The sequence below is a fragment of the Phyllostomus discolor genome, chromosome 5 (assembly GCF_004126475.2).
Source record: "Phyllostomus discolor isolate MPI-MPIP mPhyDis1 chromosome 5, mPhyDis1.pri.v3, whole genome shotgun sequence".
NCBI lineage: Eukaryota > Metazoa > Chordata > Mammalia > Chiroptera > Phyllostomidae > Phyllostomus > Phyllostomus discolor.
In genome coordinates, this window is record NC_040907.2 from 167,099,933 (window position 1) to 167,119,426 (window position 19,494).

The 19,494-nt window shown below is 60.2% G+C and overlaps 1 protein-coding gene across 1 annotated transcript in view; it reads left to right on the forward strand.

Moving 5' to 3' along the window:
• GRK5 (G protein-coupled receptor kinase 5) overlaps positions 1-19,494 on the forward strand; it is a 184,476-nt gene that overhangs the window by 133,865 nt on the left and 31,117 nt on the right. Inside the window, exons 3-4 of the mRNA XM_036027379.1 lie at positions 1,210-1,322; positions 12,454-12,531. Of these exons, the coding sequence (XP_035883272.1) occupies positions 1,210-1,322; positions 12,454-12,531 (191 nt within the window). The remainder of the gene's footprint in view (positions 1-1,209; positions 1,323-12,453; positions 12,532-19,494) is intronic.

Here is a 19,494-nt window from a genome sequence, read left to right on the forward strand (position 1 = left end):
GAGAGCCTCTGGCAGAGCTGTTCATTGCAGGAACAGCCACGGAGGGACACCCCTCGCTCCAACCTCCATCTTCCTTCCAACACGGGCCTTTCCATTTCTCAGAGGAAGGCTGAGGCCCAGAGAGGGCAAGTGAGTTTCTTGAAGTCACACAGCACGTGATTGGCTAGGCCTCTGGGCTCGGAGTCTTGCGATGCGTCTTCACTTTGGAGCTCTCTTGGCTCCCGAGTGGCTGAGGGCTGGTCACTTTCTGTCTCTGTGCCCCTAGCACCTCAGCTGGACAATGCAAGTTTTTCATAGTCTGAAGCATCCTAAAACTGGAGTTTGCTCCAACTTGGCAAAAGTGAATTTTTTTTTCCACTATCGTTATTAGGGTGCTTTGAGTTACAGGTAATGAAAATTTCTCAAACTGCCCAAAGCTAAGCTCATTAATAAGTTTTTCAGATATGCTTGGGCTGCAGGCATGGTTTGATCCAGAGACTCGTGACATCATAGGGCACGGAGCCTGCTTCCTGTAATTCTCCCCGTCCTGACCTCCTCCCTGTGTATCAGCCTCAGCCTCCCAGTGGCAGCCCCTGGCCGCAGCCGCGCACCCAGCACCCAGAGGGAGAGAAGTGCCGGTACTCAGTAGGCCAGGCGGAATCTGGGCTCCCGTCTGGCTTTCCCGGCTTGGGTCTCAGGCCTGCCACCCTCATCCGGTCACTGTAATCAGGGAGTGTGACATGCTGGTCGGCCGGCCAGGGGATAGCCGTGGTCCCCAGAACTGCTGGCATCTCCAGATAGAAGTGAGGGCATCGGAGCGGGAAGTGGGCTGGGAGTAGGGGCTGGGCCCTCACCGGCACCTTCCTCTACCTCGGGCGTCCAACCCGGGGCCCAAGATGGCTATGAACACGGCCCAATACAAAATCATAATTTATTTAAAACATTATCAGATTTTTTGTGTGTGACTACGTGTTGCAATGTATTTAATGCGTGGCCCAAGATAGCTCCTTCCAGTGTGGCCCAGAGGCGCCAAAAGGGTGAACACCCTGCATCTGCACTGACCATGGCCCCTCTGGGTCTGCAGAGCACCGAGGTGAAGAAGGGCTCCTGGGACTGTGCCAGTCACCTCACTCCATCCACCTGGGGCATGACACCCAGGTGTGGGTTGGTGGGACGGCCCTGCCTGGCCCCCGCCGGGGTCTCACCACACTCTCGTTTTCTTGTCTCCAGACAGAGATTACTGCAGTTTGTGTGACAAGCAGCCGATCGGGAGGCTGCTCTTCCGGCAGTTCTGTGAAACAAGACCTGGGCTGGAGTGTTACATCCAGTTTCTGGACTCAGTGGTAAGTCCCTGCTCCAGGGGGAGGGAGGGCCTGTGGTCCCCTGTGATCTGCGGTCATTTGCATCCAGAGCAGAAGGTGGACCACGTGGCTTGGAAGGGTGCGGAGAGTCAAACGGTTGCTCCAGAACCGTCCGGTGCGGACTCTGAGAACGAATGCAGACCTGTCTCCCCGTCTGCACCCGCCAGACGACCGTGGGGCCGGCTGCCTCCCGCTCTGGGCCTCGGTTCCCGCTGCTTGAAAGTGAGGCCCCGTCAGCTCTCTGACACCGGGAGCCCGGGTTACTCAAGGCCGTGTGTGTGTGGGCCGGCTGGACGGCGTTCCCAACCCTCCAAGGTCGCTCTTGAATTCCACGGCCCTCCCCCAGCTGAGGATCCATTTTCTAAAATTCCAGAGCTCGTGTGTGTGTGTGTGTGTGTGTGCTCATGTCTTGTCTGCTCACCCGCCAGAAGGCGAGCTCCCTGAGGCCAGGCCCCCGGCTTCTGGGGCACCCCGCCGGGCACAGTGCCTGGCACACAAAGGGGTTTGGCACCTGCTCGTGGGATGAACACGCATTGGCAGTGCCCAGCCAGCCTGACAGCCGCTGGCATGCGTGTCCGTGAGTCCCACCCACTGTGGCCACTTCCCACAGACGCCCTGGTCACTCACGTGTGTAACAAACGCAGTTGAGCCGCCTGGGCTCTGAGGACCCGAGGTGGGGATGGGTGGGGGTGCACCAGCGCCTGCTCAGTCCGGCAGGGCTGCTCAGCCCGGCCGCTTGCCCTGGGGGTTTCTGTCCAGGGTGAAGGGCGGAGACCGGTCACGGCAGGAAGGGCATTGTCTGGACGCCCGTTCCCAGGGCCCGGGGCCCGGGGGTGTTGTCTCCGCCAGGCCCTCGCAGCATCGTTGTCTGCAACCACCTGACCTCTGTCCTGGGTTAGGGGGCAGCCGCGTGGGGCCTAAGTGTCTGTGTCTTCTTCAGGGTCCTAACGTGGATCTTTGGACTCACAAGCCAAACAGTCCACTGAGTGTCTCTTGCAGAAGTCACAGGGGCCCCCTCAAAAAGTCCGCATGTCCTAAGCCATCTCAGAGCCCCTCCCCCGGCTCCCCAGACGACCGGCCCTGGCACATTTCCTGCTTCAGAGACCAGCACCCCACAGGCACCCAAGCCTGATCCTTTGTGTTGTGCCAGCCCTCCCCGTCCTCATCCCCTCCCCCACCCCGTCACGGGCCATGTGCTCGGCTCCTTGACCTGTCACAGGCCAGCTCCGTCCCCTCTGCAGCCTTCGTCTCAGTCTTGGTGCCGCTCCTCTGCGTGTGCCGTGTGAGCAGCCGCAACGCTCTCGGCCTCGGCTGAGCGGCAGAGCACCGGGGCAGCCTCAGAAAAACGCCAGGGCTCGGGCCGGAGCCCAGACTCACGAACGTGTGTCTCCGTGACTTCGTGTGACGGGAAATCTCAAACTCTCGAAGGTGAAAGTCTGCAGAAGAGTACCACCGGGAGTGCCCGTGCGTCCCTCACCCCACATCCACACTCGGGCACTCGAGGCCAGTCCTCTCCCACCCTCCCCCGCTCCTCGTGGCGTTTTGCAGCAGAGCTCACACTCGTCGTTTGGTCTGTGAACGTTTCACAGGCAGCTCCAAACGACAAGGGCTCTTCAGCAAACCCCCCCCACAAAACCATTGCCATGGCTAAGACATAATTCTTTCCCGTCACTCCACGTTAGTCCGCAGCCCCGTTTCTGAGTTTCTCCTGCTTGTTAAAAACGCGAGTCTTAGCGGCGCGTACCCCCCTCCCTGGTTCATCCAGAGGCGTGTCCCACGTCTGCACTCTGTGCCCTCGTCCCCGTGTGCCCTTCCAGGGTTCCTCTGGATTTCTTGCAAATCGATTTCATTGAGCCCGGAAACCGAGGCTCATTTCAGTCTGAGGGTAAAGGCACTGACTTTGTAAGTGGTTTCGTGTTCTTCTGTCAGGGGACACGTGCTGTCCGGGTGTCCTTCTCTTTGAGATGGCAGCAGCCCCTGGTGCTCAGTGCCAAACCCTGTGGATTAATTAGGGGTTGCAGTACGATGACATTCTGCCTCTGTCATTCCTTCCTCATTTGCTACCTCGGAAACACTGCCGATCGCTCCTGTCTGGTTACCCGGTGGTAAAGCGCGTGCAGGAAATGCTTGGCTCCCTCCCTGTGTTTATATTTTCGAAGTACCAAGTGGTTCACTAGCAGTGACCTGCTAGGGTGTTAAATGTGCGGATTTAAACAAGGTGTGTTTTGGTGCACACTGGTCATTATTTGTGTTGGTGTCCCATCCTTGGCCAGTGGGAGCCCTCAGGGGGGGCTTCTGAGCCCCCGAGGGGACCCCGGCGGCAACCTCTGGCGGCCTCCTGGCTGCCTGGTGCAACGTGCAGTTCGAGGCTGCTCTGGGGTTTCCCGCCCTGCACCTGGAGCTCGGCATTTCTCCGAGGAGCCCCGCTCCTCTCGCTGGGAAGCGGCACCTGCAGACCAGCTGCAGACCAGCAGTGTGGTTCAGGGGCGCTCGTTACCACAGGGCTGGCCGTCCTTTGCAGCAGACAGTGTCATTTTTCAGATTTCCCGCCCGTACTGGGTGTCCATGGTTGGGAAGCACCGACGTCCAGGACAGAGTCCAAGTTTGAGGCTGACTTACCAGCCCTTCTGCCGACAGGCCCCTGCCCGCCCTCTCATCCTCGACCTTCCCCGGGTCTTTCCTGGGCCCTATGTTCTGGCCCTGCCCCCTGCTGGTGGCGGCTCTGGCTTGCCAGGGTGGTTGAAGACTCAGTGGTGGCCGGAGTGGAGGGAGCAGGGCAGAGGGATCTGGGAGAGGGGTCAGTCCTGCCAGACCTGTGCCGTCAAAAACCTTGACTTCGGTGAAACAGGAGCCCCGGAGGGCTATGGGTAGGGCAGCGGCACGGCCTCACTCAGGTCTTTAAAGAGCCCACTGACTCCATGATGGGAACAGGCTATGGGGGGCAAGGATGGGAGCAGAGCCCTGATGGGGGGGCTCTGCAGCAGTCCAGGTGGGAGCCGATGGTGGCCCAGGCCACGTGGATGCAGTGGCTTGGTGGCAGTGGTGGCACTGGGGTCTGCTTTGAAAGCAGAGTTAACAGTGTCCCCTGAGGCATCAGGGGTGAGAGAGGAGAGTTATGGGTGACCTCCAAGTGGCGACGAGAGCCACCGCCAGGATGGAGGCGGCAGAAGGCTGTGGGAGGCTCGTTTGGGGGTGGGGGCGGATAGGAGCTTCATTTTAGGTGCACGCAGCTGGAGGGGACCGTCAGACATCCGAGTGGGTGTCTGAGGGGAGGAGGGCGCTCAGGTCGGAGCTCTGTGAGAAAGGACTGGGCTGGAAGTGGAAGACGGGGATGTGAGCGGACAGCTGGCGTTCAGAGCCGCGGGCTGCACGCGCTCACCGCGGAGAGGTATGTGGATGCAGAAGGGCTGACCGGGGCTGCTCCCCGCTCGGAAAGGATGAGGCATCATCGGCAGCTTTGGGGCTGTCTAGAGTTGATGAGGCAGAGCAGGGCAAGGCTCATCCCAGGAGCCAATGGAATTTTCCAGCCGCGTGTCTCGTTAGATGGTTACGGTCAGTTGGAGAAGAGGAAAACACCCAAAGGATGCCCGTGTTCGTTCTGGCCGTGCAGACGTCCCCTGCTGCTGGGGCCTGTACCAGGAGCCTTTTTTTTTTTTTTTTATTTTGGAAAGGAAATGTGAGCGTGGCTCCCCGCGTTGACGTGACAAATGCTCTTTACGTAAGCCTTAACGCCTTCACGCCGCAGCTGCCACTCACCGGAGGCTGGCCCCGCCCCCTCGCTTTCGTCCGCGTCCCTGGGAATCAGCGGGGCCTTTTCATCGCCCACCCTGACGTCAGATGACCGGCCTCTGGAAACACCTCGTTTACGCACGAAGACTTTATTGAGTTTTCCAGAGCTGGCGCAGTTCTCGTCTGAAATACGTTTTTTTTCCTTCCGTCCTGACTGGAACTCCGAGGAGGGAGGAGGGAAGAGGGGGCGCTGTCCCGGGTGTCGCGTACCGCCCCGGGCTCCTGGCTCGGCCAGCGCCGTCCTCACCGTTCCCACCTCTGGGCTGACTCTCTGCCAAGCGCCGCTTATTAAAAATACGCCGTCCCCGTCCCCGTGGGCTCCGACGCAGCCCGCAGGGAAGGCTGATCCTCCGCTCCGCTCGGTCTTTGTGTCCGAGCTGCTCAGGTCCAGCAGAGGTTGTGGCTGTTTTAAAACGGGGCCCGGTGGTTGAGGGGTGGGGGTGGGGGTGGGGGCGCAGCAGGAAGGTCCGTACACCACCCACCAGCCTGCAGGGTCACTCAGTCTCAGCCGTGGTTGTCGGGGGCCTTCCAGGAACCTGAGGAGGACTCCCCCGCCCCTCCCACCTCGAAAGGGAGTCCCCGACCTAAGTCAAGGCGACGACTAGATTTGGCTTCAGGAGGGCACAGAGGATTTTTGCCTACCCGGTCAAGGGGTCAGAAGGGGTTCCAAGTCAGTGTGGACCTCCCAGGCCAATAGTGTCCTGCCAGGGACTTCTTAAAGACGGACGTACTTCTGCTCTAACCTCTTTCCTGGGAGCCTCGAGGGCATCTCGGCTCTTCTGAACCCCTCCCGTGCCCACACTTGGGGGTCTTCTCTTGGGGCTGGGGGATCTGGCAGACCCTGAGCCAGACTCAGCCCGTGTTTGTTGGCCGTCTCCAGTGTGTCGCACGGTGTCCCAGCAGCTGGAGACGACACGGTGAGCCGGGGAAGTACTACAGTCCTGCCCTCACGGAGCGTGCTTTCGGATTACACGAGACATTAAGAAATACATAAGCAAAAATTTAACAAAGTCATGAACTCACACTAGCCGTGAGTTCCGATGCCTGTTCCTTGTTGCTGTGTAAGAAATTAGCTCAAGACTTGGCGGCTTGAAGACAACCATAAACACTTATCGTCGCCTAGTGTTGTGGGTCAAGATTTGGGAACGGTTCGCCGAGGTGCCCCTGGCCCAAGGTCTCTCGGAGGGGGCATCTCAGTGCAGGCTGGGGCTGCAGGCAGCTGGAGGCTGGTCTGTCTCCAAGGTCATGCGCGTGGCTGGCGGGCCAGGGCTGGCTGTTGGCAGGAGGCCTTGGTTCTTTTACGGAGGGACCTGTCCGTGGGGCCGCTTGAGTGTCCTCCCAGCATGGCCGGCGTTCCCCAGAGCGAGTGGTTCGAGAGAGAGAGCGCGCATGGTGGATGCTGCAGTGTCTTTTACAGCTGGTCTCAGAGGTTCCTTCCTGCCACGCCCCTAACGCCGTAAAGCTGCCCAGGTTCCCTTCCCGCCACGCCCCTAATGTCGTAAAATTGCCCAGGTTAGTACTGCTCAGCATGGAGGAGACTTCTCAAGCCCACACACAGCAGGAGTGAGGAGGCGTCTTGCCTCTGTTGTTAACGACAGAGACTGGCAATGACACGGAGTTGCACTTAGCGAAATCTCGCATCAGGAAAGGCCAAAAGGCACCCCAGGCCATTTGTTGGCCCAGAACTACAGAAAAGAACTTGAAATTAGTAAGCCACGCCTGGATGTAGGTGCACCTGGTTATCCTGAAGTTGTGTTGTGGGATGACTTGGTTGGGCCACTGGGGGAAGCAAGTGCTCGGCTTCTTTCATTGATGAGAAGAGGCAGTTACCCAGTGTTCGTCTTGACATCACCGCTGTGATCTCCCCAAAGAGGGAGGGTAGGGGGGGAGGAGTCAGTGTTGAGACAGACATAGAGACCCTCGAACAGCTGGTGAAGCCGGACCCTGGGAGCAGGGCGATCTCGGAAAAGTGCCCCTAATAGTGTCTCCCAGACAAGGTAAAGGTAATACGGGAGTTCATCGTCACCAAGCCGTCATTACATGAAATGGTAAAGGGACTTGTTTAAGAAAAAGAAGATCAAAACTCTCAACATTAAAAAAGCGAAAATTCACAAGGATGAAAACTGAATCTGAAAAACGAAAACAAAACGCTAAGCAGACAACCAGAACAGGAACAGAATCATAGGTACGGAGATCATCTGGAGGGTTATCAGCAGGGAGCAGGAGCAGGGAAAATGGGGAGAAATGTGCAGGAATTAAAAAGTGTAATTGGTAGGTACAAAATAGGGGGATGTTAAAAGCAGCATAGGAAATGGAGAAGCCAGAGAACTGATATGTATGACCCATGGACATGAACCGAGGGGTGGGGTTGCTGGAGGGGGGGCAAAGGGAAAACAGTTGGGACAGTGGTAATGCATAATCAATAAAATACACTAAAAACTGAAAGAAAAGTGCCCTCATGACACGGCCCTCCTGGATGCCCGCCCGTGCCTCCAGGCAGCACGGCTGTCCTAGGGGCTGCCACACTACTAACAACGTCACCCCGAACCACAGTCGACTGGAGCAGGGAGGGGCCCGTGCCTTTCCTGGGCTTCGTAGACATGAGGGCAAGCCCTCCTCTGGTGGGGAAGGTTCAAAGTAAAACAACCCGGGAGCCATCAGCCACTGTGTCTTCTGCCACTGGAGCGACACGTCACAGGCAGCACTGAGAAAAGGAGGCCAGCACACGCTTGCACACACACACACACACACTCGCGCACATGCACATGGGTGGGTGAGAGCGGGTTCCAGAAGGGCTCGTACCCCCGTCCTTGGCCCCCTGAGCCCAGCTGCACTTCCGTTCTCCCCTAGTTTGGCCATCCGACCCATCCCTGGGTTCCGGGAGCCAGGAGAGGACAGTTTCGTCTGCACCGGATGAGCTTGGAATTCTTTCCTCTGAGAACCGAAGAGTAAAAGGGAGAGTGGAAGACCTTTGCCTGGACAGAGAAATGCCGTGGGGGGCTGGGGGAAGAGGGGACGCAGCTGGACCGTGGCCGGTGTGGGGTGGGGAGGACCATGGGGCGGCGGGAGGTGAGAGCACAGCTCCTCTGGCAGCTGTGGGGGAATTTATTCCCTCCGCCCAGGAGAGAGGTGAGCCCCTTCCTTCCCTCCTTTTTAGCTGGTGCCCCAGGCAGGACTCGTCCCACGAGCTGGTGGCTGTGGTCCTGTCAGTGTGGTCTGGGGTCACCCTGGGGCCACTCCTACTGCTCAGTCCATCCCCAGTGTGGTCAGCAGCCTACCCCTCCCTCCCTTCTCTCCATGATCCTGCCCCGCCTGTTGTCCTGGGGGGGCCAGTTCATCCCTTCCCAGCCAGACCCAAGCAGGCTGCTCAGATGGCAACCGGAAATAAGAGGAGGGCCTGTCTGATGGGTCTTCAAAAGTGGGGTGCAGGAGCCCCTGTGTGCAGGGGGGAGGCAGCAGACCACTGCCCCCCCCACCCCCCGCCACCAGCCTGCCCCGCTGCAGGGAGGACAGCAGCTCCTCAGGGCAAGCGGAGGCCTCTCCAGCCCACGTGGGCAGCCCAGGCAGGACAGCGAGTCCAGTGGGGGCGGAGCCGGGTGCTTCTCCAGAAGGGGCCCTGGCAAAGCAGGGCGGCCAGCCAGGCACGTCACTTGTCCCCACCGTGAGGACGCTGGAAAAGCTGACCACATCAGTAATTACAGGGGCCGGAGGTGGCAAGGCCTCCTAGCGTCTCTGACTTCAGCTTCCTGTCCGGGCCCCGAGGGTCCCCGGGGGGGCGGGAGGGCGGTGGCGTGACGTCCGCAGCCAGTCAGGGCCGAGAGGAATTCAGCTCAGACTCTCCGCTCTTTCCACCGGCTTCTCTGGACACATGGCAGGTCCCCGTGGACCAGCTTGCAGCCTTTACGTTTTAGAAAATCACCCGAGGGAACTGTGCCATAAGAGAGCGGACCTCTTTCCTCCACATCTTCTGGGCTTGACGGCACTGCTAGGACCAGCCCAGAGAATGAGATGGCAGGTTCACCAGCTAGGGTGTCCACAGGTGTTTATGCCCTTTGGCAGCCGCAGGCACATGAATCATTCTTTTTGCCCTAAACTCAGTGTGGTTTTGGTCTTTGTGTGGGGGCAGCATGTCCTCCTCAAAGGTTGCTCCTGTGTCTGGCAGGAACCGCCGTGCCAAGCACAGGCCCCTTAAACGGCGCCTCTCCTGGGGGGGGGGCACCTCGGGTATGTCTCGGGAGATGAAGGCCCCTCCGAGTGGACCGGCGTGGGCACCCTTCGGTGCTCTGGCTGTCCGGGCTGAGCTCGGGCCAGCGGACAGTCTCACATGGACATTCCAGGAGAGGGGAGCAGTGCGTGTCCCCTCTGTTGGGGGCGGGGACAAATCCCACCACCCTCTCTGGCAGGAGGGAGCCCTCCGACAGATGGAAGTCCCAGGGGTGTGCCTTGCACATGGCTCACCTCCCCGGTCACCGAAGCCATGGGGCGGCCACCATCCCCCAAGCCGGCTCCAATGGTGACATCCCAGGCTGGGCGGCCCAGCCTCTTCTTTGCTGCTTATGTTTTCCGGCTGAAGCTGATCTCAGCAGCTTTTGCCCACGACCTAGGTGAGGACGTTGCCCTGGCGGTGGGTTTCCGGGTGGTCCCCTGCCTTGGGTGGCGTGATCCGCCCACCCCGCTGAGCTGCCCTCATGCCTCCTCTGTGCAGGTGGCCTCTCGGGACAGGTCTCCTGTGAGCCCCTCTCGGGGGGGGGGTGTCACCGTGGAGACATGGCCTGTCCCTCCAGGTGACTTAATCAGTGCGGAAAGCCCGGCTGGAAGCGGTCTGTTGGTTCTCTGCCTCCCAGCACAAACGTTCTTCAAGTGGCAGTGACCTGGTGTGGACTCTCAAAGAAAGGCCTTTTGATCCCCGGCCGGGATGCCTGTCCCCGGGTGCTCCCAGCTGCCTCCCAGTGGAACCGTGGCGCCCGGCCACCCGCCGGGCCTCTGCCGGGAGGCAGCTGACCTGAAAGTGATGGTATTTTCTTTCAACCTGGGCTTTAATACCGAGAGCAATAATATTTTCCGCTGGTTATTGAGGCTGATTAGCGAGACCTGGGCCTCCGTCTGGTCACATAGAGCTGCCTTCACAGGTATATTTTGGGACAGTGCAAATCTAAGGGTTCTGCATGGGATTGGGTTATCCCAAGAGGCGGTCTTGGCCTTGCAAAGCAGCCTGGGTACATTCCCAGGGTGCCAGACCACTAGGCGGGGCGTCCAGGGCAGCAGACACTGGGTGCTTCTCTCCTCGCTCTGGAAAAAGGGTGGTCAATTGTGCTGTGGCCTCAGCCCCCAGCCCTGTTGCTTGCTAGCTCTGCTGGGTTGAAACTGGTTGTATGTGGCTTCTGAGAGCCTCCGTTTCTCTCCCTGTGAATTGGGAATCATATGATACCTGCCTCGCAGGGTGAGTCTCTGATCTACTGCATACGGTGCGGAGGTGCGTGCTCGTTCGCGTGTGCATCAGTTTGGAGGGATTGCTGGAGGGCACAGAGGGAGGGAACAGCAGGAAGGAAGAGCTGCCTTCTCTCCGTAAATGGTCTCAAGACATCAGTAATCTAATCAGAGCATCAGGAAGTGACCGATCCCACCGGGCTTCCCCTGATGGTGAGGAGGCACTGGCCTTGGGGGAGAGAGGTGTGGAGGCGGGGGCCTGGCGGAGGTCAGGAGGCCTGCGCTCCCGTGCTGGCCCTGCTGCGGCCCGCTGTGCACCCTTAGGCCAGTCCTTCGCCTCCCCGAGCCTCGGCGTCCGGCTCTGGACAGTGAGGGGCTGGGTTCCTTCCCCAACCACCATCCCACGGTCCTGTGATTCAGACGGTCGTCGTGTCAGTGTCTCTTCCTTGGAGAAAACCGTGGGGTCTCGATTCTCCGTTAGAAGAGAAAGGGTAATAGAAGGAAACTCACTTGCTTTGGGCGGAAATGTGCCCGGCTGCCTCTGTGGGCGTTCCCAGTGCCGCCCGCGCTTCCCCCTCCCCAGGAGGGTCTCACAGGAGGGTCTGGGGACACACTGGCCCCCGGACGCTGGGTCCAGAGGTTGCCTTGAACCGAGCCAAAGGAGCGGAGCGTCTGACTCCACGGCGAGACAGAAGAGGAAGGCATTTCGGTCGCTGTGTGCTGATGTCATTCCTTTTGCAACAGCTGTACATTCAGACTGAGACCGGCACACCCTTGAGGGGTAGATGTGGAAGTTCCCTGGGGGAAATGAGAAAGGCGAGCTTACTACCCAGGTTTCTTCTTGAGGCCTGGTCTTCCCTGCACCTGGCAAGGGCTTCAGGTGTCAGTGAAGGGACTCCTCTTGGGTCAAGGGAAATGGAAAAGCCCCCTTTCCCGAGGCCTCGCTTCTTTAGAGCCGGGTGCCGCTGGCTCAGTCTGCTATCTGGAGTCCCGGATCCCTCGGTGTTGTTGAGAAAGAGCTCCGGGCTTGGCGGTCCGAGTCCCGGCCCCGCCGCCTCCCCTCAAAGGACCCCACCCTGCTCTCCACATGCAGATGGGGGGGGGGGTGTGTAATGGGGGCTCCTGCCAGCCTCCCACATCACCACCTGGGCTCTTTTGAGGTTCAGACAAGAGCGTCTGAAAAATCTCTGTATGTTCACTTTGTGAGCTGAAAAGCTGCAAGAGGTAAGACCTCCCTGTGGTGGTTTTCTCTTGCAAGGTGTGATGACAGCAAGGTAATCAGTGTGGCAGCTGTTGATTGGGTATTTATGACGTGCCCCGCTCTGGGCTAAGAGCTTTCATACGCTCTCGCTGCACCATCGCCCTACAAGGCAGCGCTTTCTCCAAGTGCGTTTTACAGAGGTGAAGGCAACTGTCTAAGGTCAGGCGGCTTGTAACCTGCTTGACCTAAGGCAGCCTCTCGGGGGCGGGCCCTCCAGTGTGTTATTTCCCAGCGACTTCCTCTGATTTATCTGTGCTGGTGGTTCTCGGCCCCAGCTTCCTGGCATCTCGGCCCCAGCTTCCTGGCATCGCAACCTGGATGCCCGGCCCTCGTCGCCAGAAGGTCTGACCTGGTACGGGGCGGGGTGGGGCCCAAGCGCCGGCGTTTGCTCCCCAGGGATTGCAATGGGCAGCCAGCAGGAAGGCCACTGTCCTAAGCACGCGTCCACGAAGGTGCAGAGTGGGCTGGATGGGGCATCAGGTCTTCTGCCCCCCTGGGCCTCAGCACCCTGCCCTGTAGGAGGAGGGGATTGGTCAGGTGACCCCAGGGTGTCTCCTGCAGGAACCTCGAAAGTTCTTCGGTTATAAGGAGCTCATCAGCAAATCTTTTATTGTCCTTTGCCTTCTTCTCTTTCAGGCAGAATATGAGGTGACTCCAGATGAAAAACTGGGAGAAAAAGGGAAGGAGATTATGAACAAGTACCTCACCCCAAAGGTAAGAGGCCCCCCAGGCCCCCAGTGGGAGAAGCGAGAAGCCCGACACGGGACTATGGGGTCCCAGAGCTGTGGCCGGCTGTGCGGGCAGCTGGGGAGTGCCGGGCTGGTGGCTGCCACTGGGCTCCAGAGATCCACAATTCTTGCCCTCCCCAGAGTGCCCACACCCGGCAGGGCTGGCATGGGCGGTCCAGGCCAGGCCCGCCGGGGTGGTTGTGAGGGGTTGGTGTGGCGCAGACGGGGTCAGGGGTGACGGGAGGGAAAGAAGGTGGCGGCAGAGGCTGCGTTGGCAGAGGCGGTGTCAGTGGAACTCATAACAGAGTGCAGAGGGTCTGCAGTAGGTTCTGGAGTTTACCGAGGGTGAGGGGCCATCCTGACCCCACCTCAGGGGTGCCCCCTTGTGGCTGAAGGGAAAGAGGCAGCCATGCTGCTCTTTCCACCCTGGTCCCCTCCTGTCTCCAGGGTCCTGGCGGCCTTGCTTCCCTGGAATTTGTGTCTTCTTACCCCACATTGCCTCCATCCATGTCACAGAGCCTGGCCTGGGAGCCTGGGGTTGTAATCCCAGCTCTTCTACCCATGCGGTCATGCTCCCTCACTGGGCCTCAGTTTCCCTTCCTTAAAAATGGCCCTCCCTGCCCGGCCCACCTCCCGGAGGCCCTGGAAGCCTGAGATGAGGCTCACATGCAAACAGCTTTGTGTGCGTCCTGCACCCCCGTGGGCCAAAGGTGGCTCCGCCCTCACCCAGGACGTGGACCTGGTGGGTTCCAGCCCCCCAGCACGGGTGCTCCTCGGGTCCCAGGCTGCTGGTGAATTAAAGTCACCGTGGCCTGTGTGACGGGGCCCTGGCTGTCCGTCCATCCACACACGGTGCAGCCGGGGCGGCAGCACACCGGCCTGTGGGTCAGGAGATGGCCCCACCCCCAACTGACCCTGACACCCGGTCTTCCCCTGCCCGGGCCTCCGTGGTCTTGCTGTTAAAGGGTGAGGCTTGACGAGACGATCTCAGAGGGTCCCTGCACACTGGACGATCACAGACTCTGTCCCCGCCAAGCCCGCACGGAGGGGCTGGCAGGTGATTCGAGACAGGAACCCAACAAAGGAGGCACGAGGCGGGAGCCGCTTCTCGGCAGGGAGGGACGTGTGCTCCAGTGGGATGGAGAGCCTCCCGGGAGGGGACACTCAGCCCCTGAAGAAAGGCAGCACCCAGCCCCCCTACAAGTGTTACCCGCTGATCCTTAATTAGCCTGATTCAAAAGGCCCTGCCGGCCCGCCTCCCGGAGGGTGCCAGCCCCTCGGCCTATGCCCACCGGCGAGTGCACTGGGGCAGGAGGCACTGAAACCGGTGCCGCAGTAACGCGGGTGGGTTTCCGCCCAGGACACAGGTGGGATTGGGGACAGAAGGAGTCCGGGTCACATGCAGCAGCTCCTCCAGTGACAGCTGGGCTGCTGAAAGCCTGCAACCCCTTATGAGGGCATCCAGGTGACACGGGAGGTTTAAACCCACAGTAGCCCCCTGCACCCCAGGGGGCTAAGGATGACCGCTCACTGGCTGGGCGCCTGCAGGGAGCTAGATGCTGCCTAGATGCTCTCGTGATGCTCCGAGCCTCCAAGAGATGAGAGACAGATAGCCCCGCTCACAGGCAATGCTGCCCGGGAGGGAGGAGCCTGCTACGGGCACAGCCAGTGGAAGCCTCGGCCGCCCTCGGCAAAGGTGGTTCCCGCAGTGGCTCGGCATTGCCCACGCAGCTCTGCGTCCTCGCCCCTTTGGGACTGCCCACCTGCTTGGGTCCCCTCCGGACAATGGCCACCATCGTGAATTGAGGACCCACTCTGTGCTGGCGCCGTCTCAGTCCTCATGTCACCGCGTGATGGGATTCTGTGGCCTCCGCCGTGCAGGCCAGATGGGCAGGCTCGGGGGGGACTGTCACTGTCCCAGGTCACACGGCTGGGACTGAGCCCCGCTGGCAGTGACCCAGGAGCCCTGGGTCCCCTGTGGTCCCTTGCCCCCTTGCTGCCTTCACTGTCCCCTTCCTGCGTATCTGTCAGCCTGGCTGACGCCCACCAGGATGACGTGGTTCTTTGCCTGGCCTCACCGTCCCCGTCTGCCTGTCCCAGGGCTGCGGAGGGGCTGCCTCCCTCTCTCCCCGTCCCAGCCCACCTCGTCCTGAAGTCGCTGCTCATGGGCCCCCAGCCCCGGCCCTGCAGACCTCTGTGCCCTGGCTCAGCACTCCGGGAGGAGCTGGAGGAGGAGGGGCCCAGCCTCCCCGTCAGCTCAGACGTTTTACAAGTGCCTTGGAGCCTGCCAACGTTTTTTCCTGAAGTGCTCCTCGGTTTTTTAGATTTAAACCGCACCATATGTTACGGCCCAGGGGCCTGGGGGAGGTGGTGGAAGTGGTCCCGTGGGCCGCCTGTTTTCCTACAGTGAATTTGGCACCGCTTCCCAGCCCCTCCCGCGGCTGTGCCGTCAGGAGCCTGCTTTACTTCTCAGCCCTGCAGATGCCCCAGGCGCCGGGGAGCCAGGGGCTGGGAGAGGCACTGAGTGAGTGGCCGAGGCCCCAGCACCGGCTGAGGCCTTGGGACAGGCCCCCAGAGCCGTTGTCCCCAAGCCCAGATCGTCCGTACCTTGGGCCCTCAAGATGCAGCTCAGGTGTCTCGGCTCCAAGGGGCATTTCCCAAAGGGCAGACCCCGGAAAACTGGCCTTTGAGAGGCTCTGAGGAAAAAAAAAAAAGCCCTGTATGGTCAGTCATGTGCACGGAACACTGCATGCCCCCCGCCCCCGCACAAGACTTGCCCAACATGCCTCCCCCCCCCACCCCCCCACCCCCCCGCCCTTGTCAGCTCCGAGGGGCTGCCTGCCCCGGGGGCCCCTGACGGAGGCAGACATGTGCTGGGCTCCGTGGGGACCTGGGCGCTCTCCCCTGCCAGGTGCCTGCGGGTCGGAAGTGACACCGGTGACAGGTGTGCAGGGGCGGGGCTGCCCTGAGCTGGGAAATGACTGATAACCATAACCAGATCCTGAAAGCGGCGTTATATGCCGTAGTCAGTCATCCACCACTGCAGACCTCACTTCTAGCACGCTGGCTTTGGGGAAAGATAGTTCACGCGCCGTGAAGTGCACCCTTTACGGTCCGATGGTCTGTGAAATACTCGGCGTGGAGCGGCTACCTCTGTTATCTGGCTCCGGGACCCTTCGTCGCCCCCACGAGAAACCCTGCACCCGTCAGCAGCCACCCTCCGCCCCACCCCCCCCCTCCGGCCAGCCCCTGGCAACTACTGCGTCTGCCCCTGTGGGCTCGCCTGTTCGGATATCGCACACACACAGAGCCGCACAGTGTCCTTATCCCGCCGGGTCCTTATTCCGCCGAGCGCGTCCGCGGATCCGTCCGCGCCCTGGCCTGTGTCTGTGCTCCATGACCCTGTGCAGCCGAAGAACGCCCCGCCCTGTGGATGGGCCGCATCTCATCCAACTGGCAGATACGCGGGCTGCTCCCACGTTTAGGCTGTTGGGAATAAGGCCGCTGTGCACGCTCACGTACGCGTGTTTGCGCGGACACGTTTTCATTTCTGCTGGGGACGTGCTCGGGAGCGGGACTGAGGGTCCCGTGGCAATGGTGTTTAACCCTTTGGGGACCCGCTGGACCATGGGAGGTGGCAGCACCGTTTGGCACACCCACCCACAGCGTGTGCAGGGTCCGGCCTCCCCGCCCCCTCCTCAGCACTTGGGGTCCCCCGTCCCTTCCACCGTGCCCATCCCGGTGGGTGTGGCGCGGCAGCTCGCTGTGGTTTTGGTCCGCATTTCCCGCGTGACCGATGATGCCGAGCACCTTTCATGCGCCTGTCGGCCATTTGTATGTCTTCTTCGGAGAAGTGTCTATTCAAAGCCTCTGCCCATTTTGTAAATTGGATTTTTATCTTCGTAATGTTGAATTTAAGAATCCTTTGTGTGTTCTGCATACAGGTTCCTTATCAGGTATATGCAGTTTGCAACTACTTTCTTCCATTCCATGGGTTGTCTTTTTTCTTTGTTGATGGTGTCCTTGGAAGCATAAAGACTTAAAATTTTTAAGGATCTCAGAGTCACTTTTGTGGCTTGTTCTTACTTGGTCTTATCTGTCCCTGTGAGACGGTCTCAGCTGGGGGTGGGGGGACAAGGCGTAGGTATGTGGGGACAGGCAAACCAACCGCAGTGCACAGTAGGGCCCTGACTCCGCCTTCCTCTGGAGGTCCGCAGCCCAGCTATTGCCCATGGGAAATAGTTGGGCCAGACCTGGTCCTTCAGAAACATTCCAGCCCTTCTCCTCATGGGCATGACGATGTTCTGGAGGCTTTCTCTGTCCAGCACTGCCATGGCGTCTCCTGCATCTGCTCTTCCATCTTCCCAGCAGCTCCCCAAGATGGGCATCCGTGCACCCATTTCACAGGTCAGGCAACCGAGGTCAGGGAAGGGAAGAGGCTGGTTTAGGATCGCGAAGGCAGGCTTAAGTGGCGCCCCTGGGGATCCTGCTTTGGCCGCATTGTTGCCGTGGTTCGTTTTAATTAGGCCCAGGAGCCACTGAGCCCGGTCTCCAGCTTTGAGCTGCCCCACCCCGGCCCCGTGGCCTGGGGGGAGGCACCAGTGGAGCTCAGGGCAGCTCAGACCTGGTGGAGGGCTCTGCCGACAGGCCCTGCGTGGGTTTCTCCCGACGGTGACCTGGACAGGTGTGTTGGCGCAGGCTTCTGACTCAAAGCCTGAGTTCTGCAGGGGGTGCTGGCAGTGCCCCAGGCAGGGGGCCCCTGGAGGGTGTTTCTTGCTGGAGGTCTGTTGGGGGGATATTGTTCTGGGGGGGTCCTTGCACGGACGCACGCCTCTTTGTTTCCGTAACAACGCTCAGGGAAGGCGGGGAAGCCTGTTCTCATTCAGGGGAAATTACCCATCAGCCCGAGCTCCCGCACAAAAGAAATGTGCTCCTAGTGCTTGCTTGGCTCTCCGGAAAGCATTCGCCTTTTAAAAAGTGGAGAGTTTGAATGAAAGGAAATAATAATTACTCCAAGTCCCCCTTTCTGTGGACCCCAGCGCACAGCGTGGCTTCGCTGGCCCGGCCCGGCCTCCCGCAGGTAGAGCGGCACAGGGTCGGAGGTGGCCCGGGCTTCTCAGCGGGGGACAGTCCCCGGCCTCTGGGGCAGTCAGCAGCCTTAGTCCTTGTGCTCGGTTTCCCACGGCAGCCCAGCACCGCCACCTCCCGGCTGTGCGTCCGTGGAACCCCAGCCCGCCCCTCTGCACTCGGGGACGGGGACAGCGGTGCTCGTGGGGCTGTGGCCGTCAGTCACTCGCTCGACACCTTCACAGGGAAGCCTCTCTGTGACTGCACACACACACCCTCACGATGACTCGTGTAGCACTTTTCCTCAGAGGAGCCCATCTTTTAACTGAAAATGCAGCGCGTTTGAACAGGGAACCAAGCATCGGGAATGTATCTGCAAAAGCAGCATTGATTCGTCACACGTAAGGCTGACTGGAAATATGGGTACTGAACTCTAGCCAGCCACTCGCCCGCCCAGGGCACTGAGCCCGAAGCCGCCTCTCTCTGTTTGCAGGGAGGTCAGCGGGAACCAGGGACACATCAGCGAGAGGGTCGCTCCATGCTGTGACTGCCTTCCTGAGGCTGGGGGGCTTGGAGAAGTCAAAAGGGCCTGCCTTTCTCACTGAGCGGTTCAGGGTTATTTAACTGTGTCCCTGTACCTCAAACACCACCTCATCATCTTTGGAAAACGCCGGCTACCTGTCTCCTTCCCAGCCGTGGCGCAGCTGAGGAATGGTGGCTTGTGGGAAGACAGTGCAGCCTGGAGCCACGAGCACTGGCCTGGGAGTCAGGCTGGTCCCCTGCTCTCCCTTTCTGGGGTCTCTGGCGTTGGGGGAGCTGATGTAGAATCTGCCTCACCATCTAGCTGACCGAGTCGGTCTCCAGGGCAACCTAGGGCACCAAACGTGAGTGGCTCAGGCAAATAAACCCATCTGTTCCAAGTGCACGCCCGTCCTCTGTGGGCTCTGAGCTCCCAGCACCCAGAGCGGCTTTTCCATCTTATTGCCAGTGAAGCTGGCGAGCTTGGGGTCCCCCTTCCCCTGAGCCCTTGCTGAGCAAGGCGGGAAGGGCAGCTGCTGGGCCAGCCCGGCCCTGCACCCCGGCTTTTCCCTCTTCCCACCCCAGCACTGCAAGAAGACTCCAGGGTGGGAGAGGATTGAAAAGAAAACTTGAGAAAGGGACTGAGTATCTGGAGTTTTCTCTAGCCACGTGGGGGGAGGGGCAGGGGCTGGGTCTCTCTCTCTTCCATTTTTGGAACAGCAGAGAGAGGAAACCAAAACAAATACGGCCACGTTTGGGCTCACTGGCTACCCTGGGGTAAGACGGAAGAGAGCTAGCATTTACTGAGGAGCTACTGTGTGCCCCGCACTCCATGTTTTATGTTTTACTGGGTTCTCATAACAGCCAGCTGAAATGATAAGGAATGGGGGCTCAAAGAGGCTAAGTAATTGCCCAAGGACACCCAGTGGGGGCCAACTCGGGGCGCTGAACCCAGGCCTGTCCTCTGCCCATGCCCCTCACAGCCAGGGGCCTCCTCTCCCTGGGCGCTGGGTTGGGAGAGGAGGTGGGTGGGCCAGACGCTGCCTGGGAGGCCCCTCCCACTCCGGGCACCCCTGACCGAGATAAAACCTGCGGCCCCTCCCGTCAGAGTACGGGACCAGCTCGTGCTCTGTGCCCAACACAGTGCTGTCGTCTCAAACGTTAATCGGATCAGCCTCCCTGGGGCTTCGTGGACCAGGAGTTCCTAGAGGGCAGGTGGGCCGAACTGAGGACGCACATGCCGGCCGGTGCCTCCTGGCCCCTGTCCAGCTCCTGGCCCTGAACCTGGGCACCAGCGTCCGCTTTGTGCTGTGTCCTCGGCATCTGCCCCTGTCACAGGCTCCCCACACAGCATGTCCAGCGA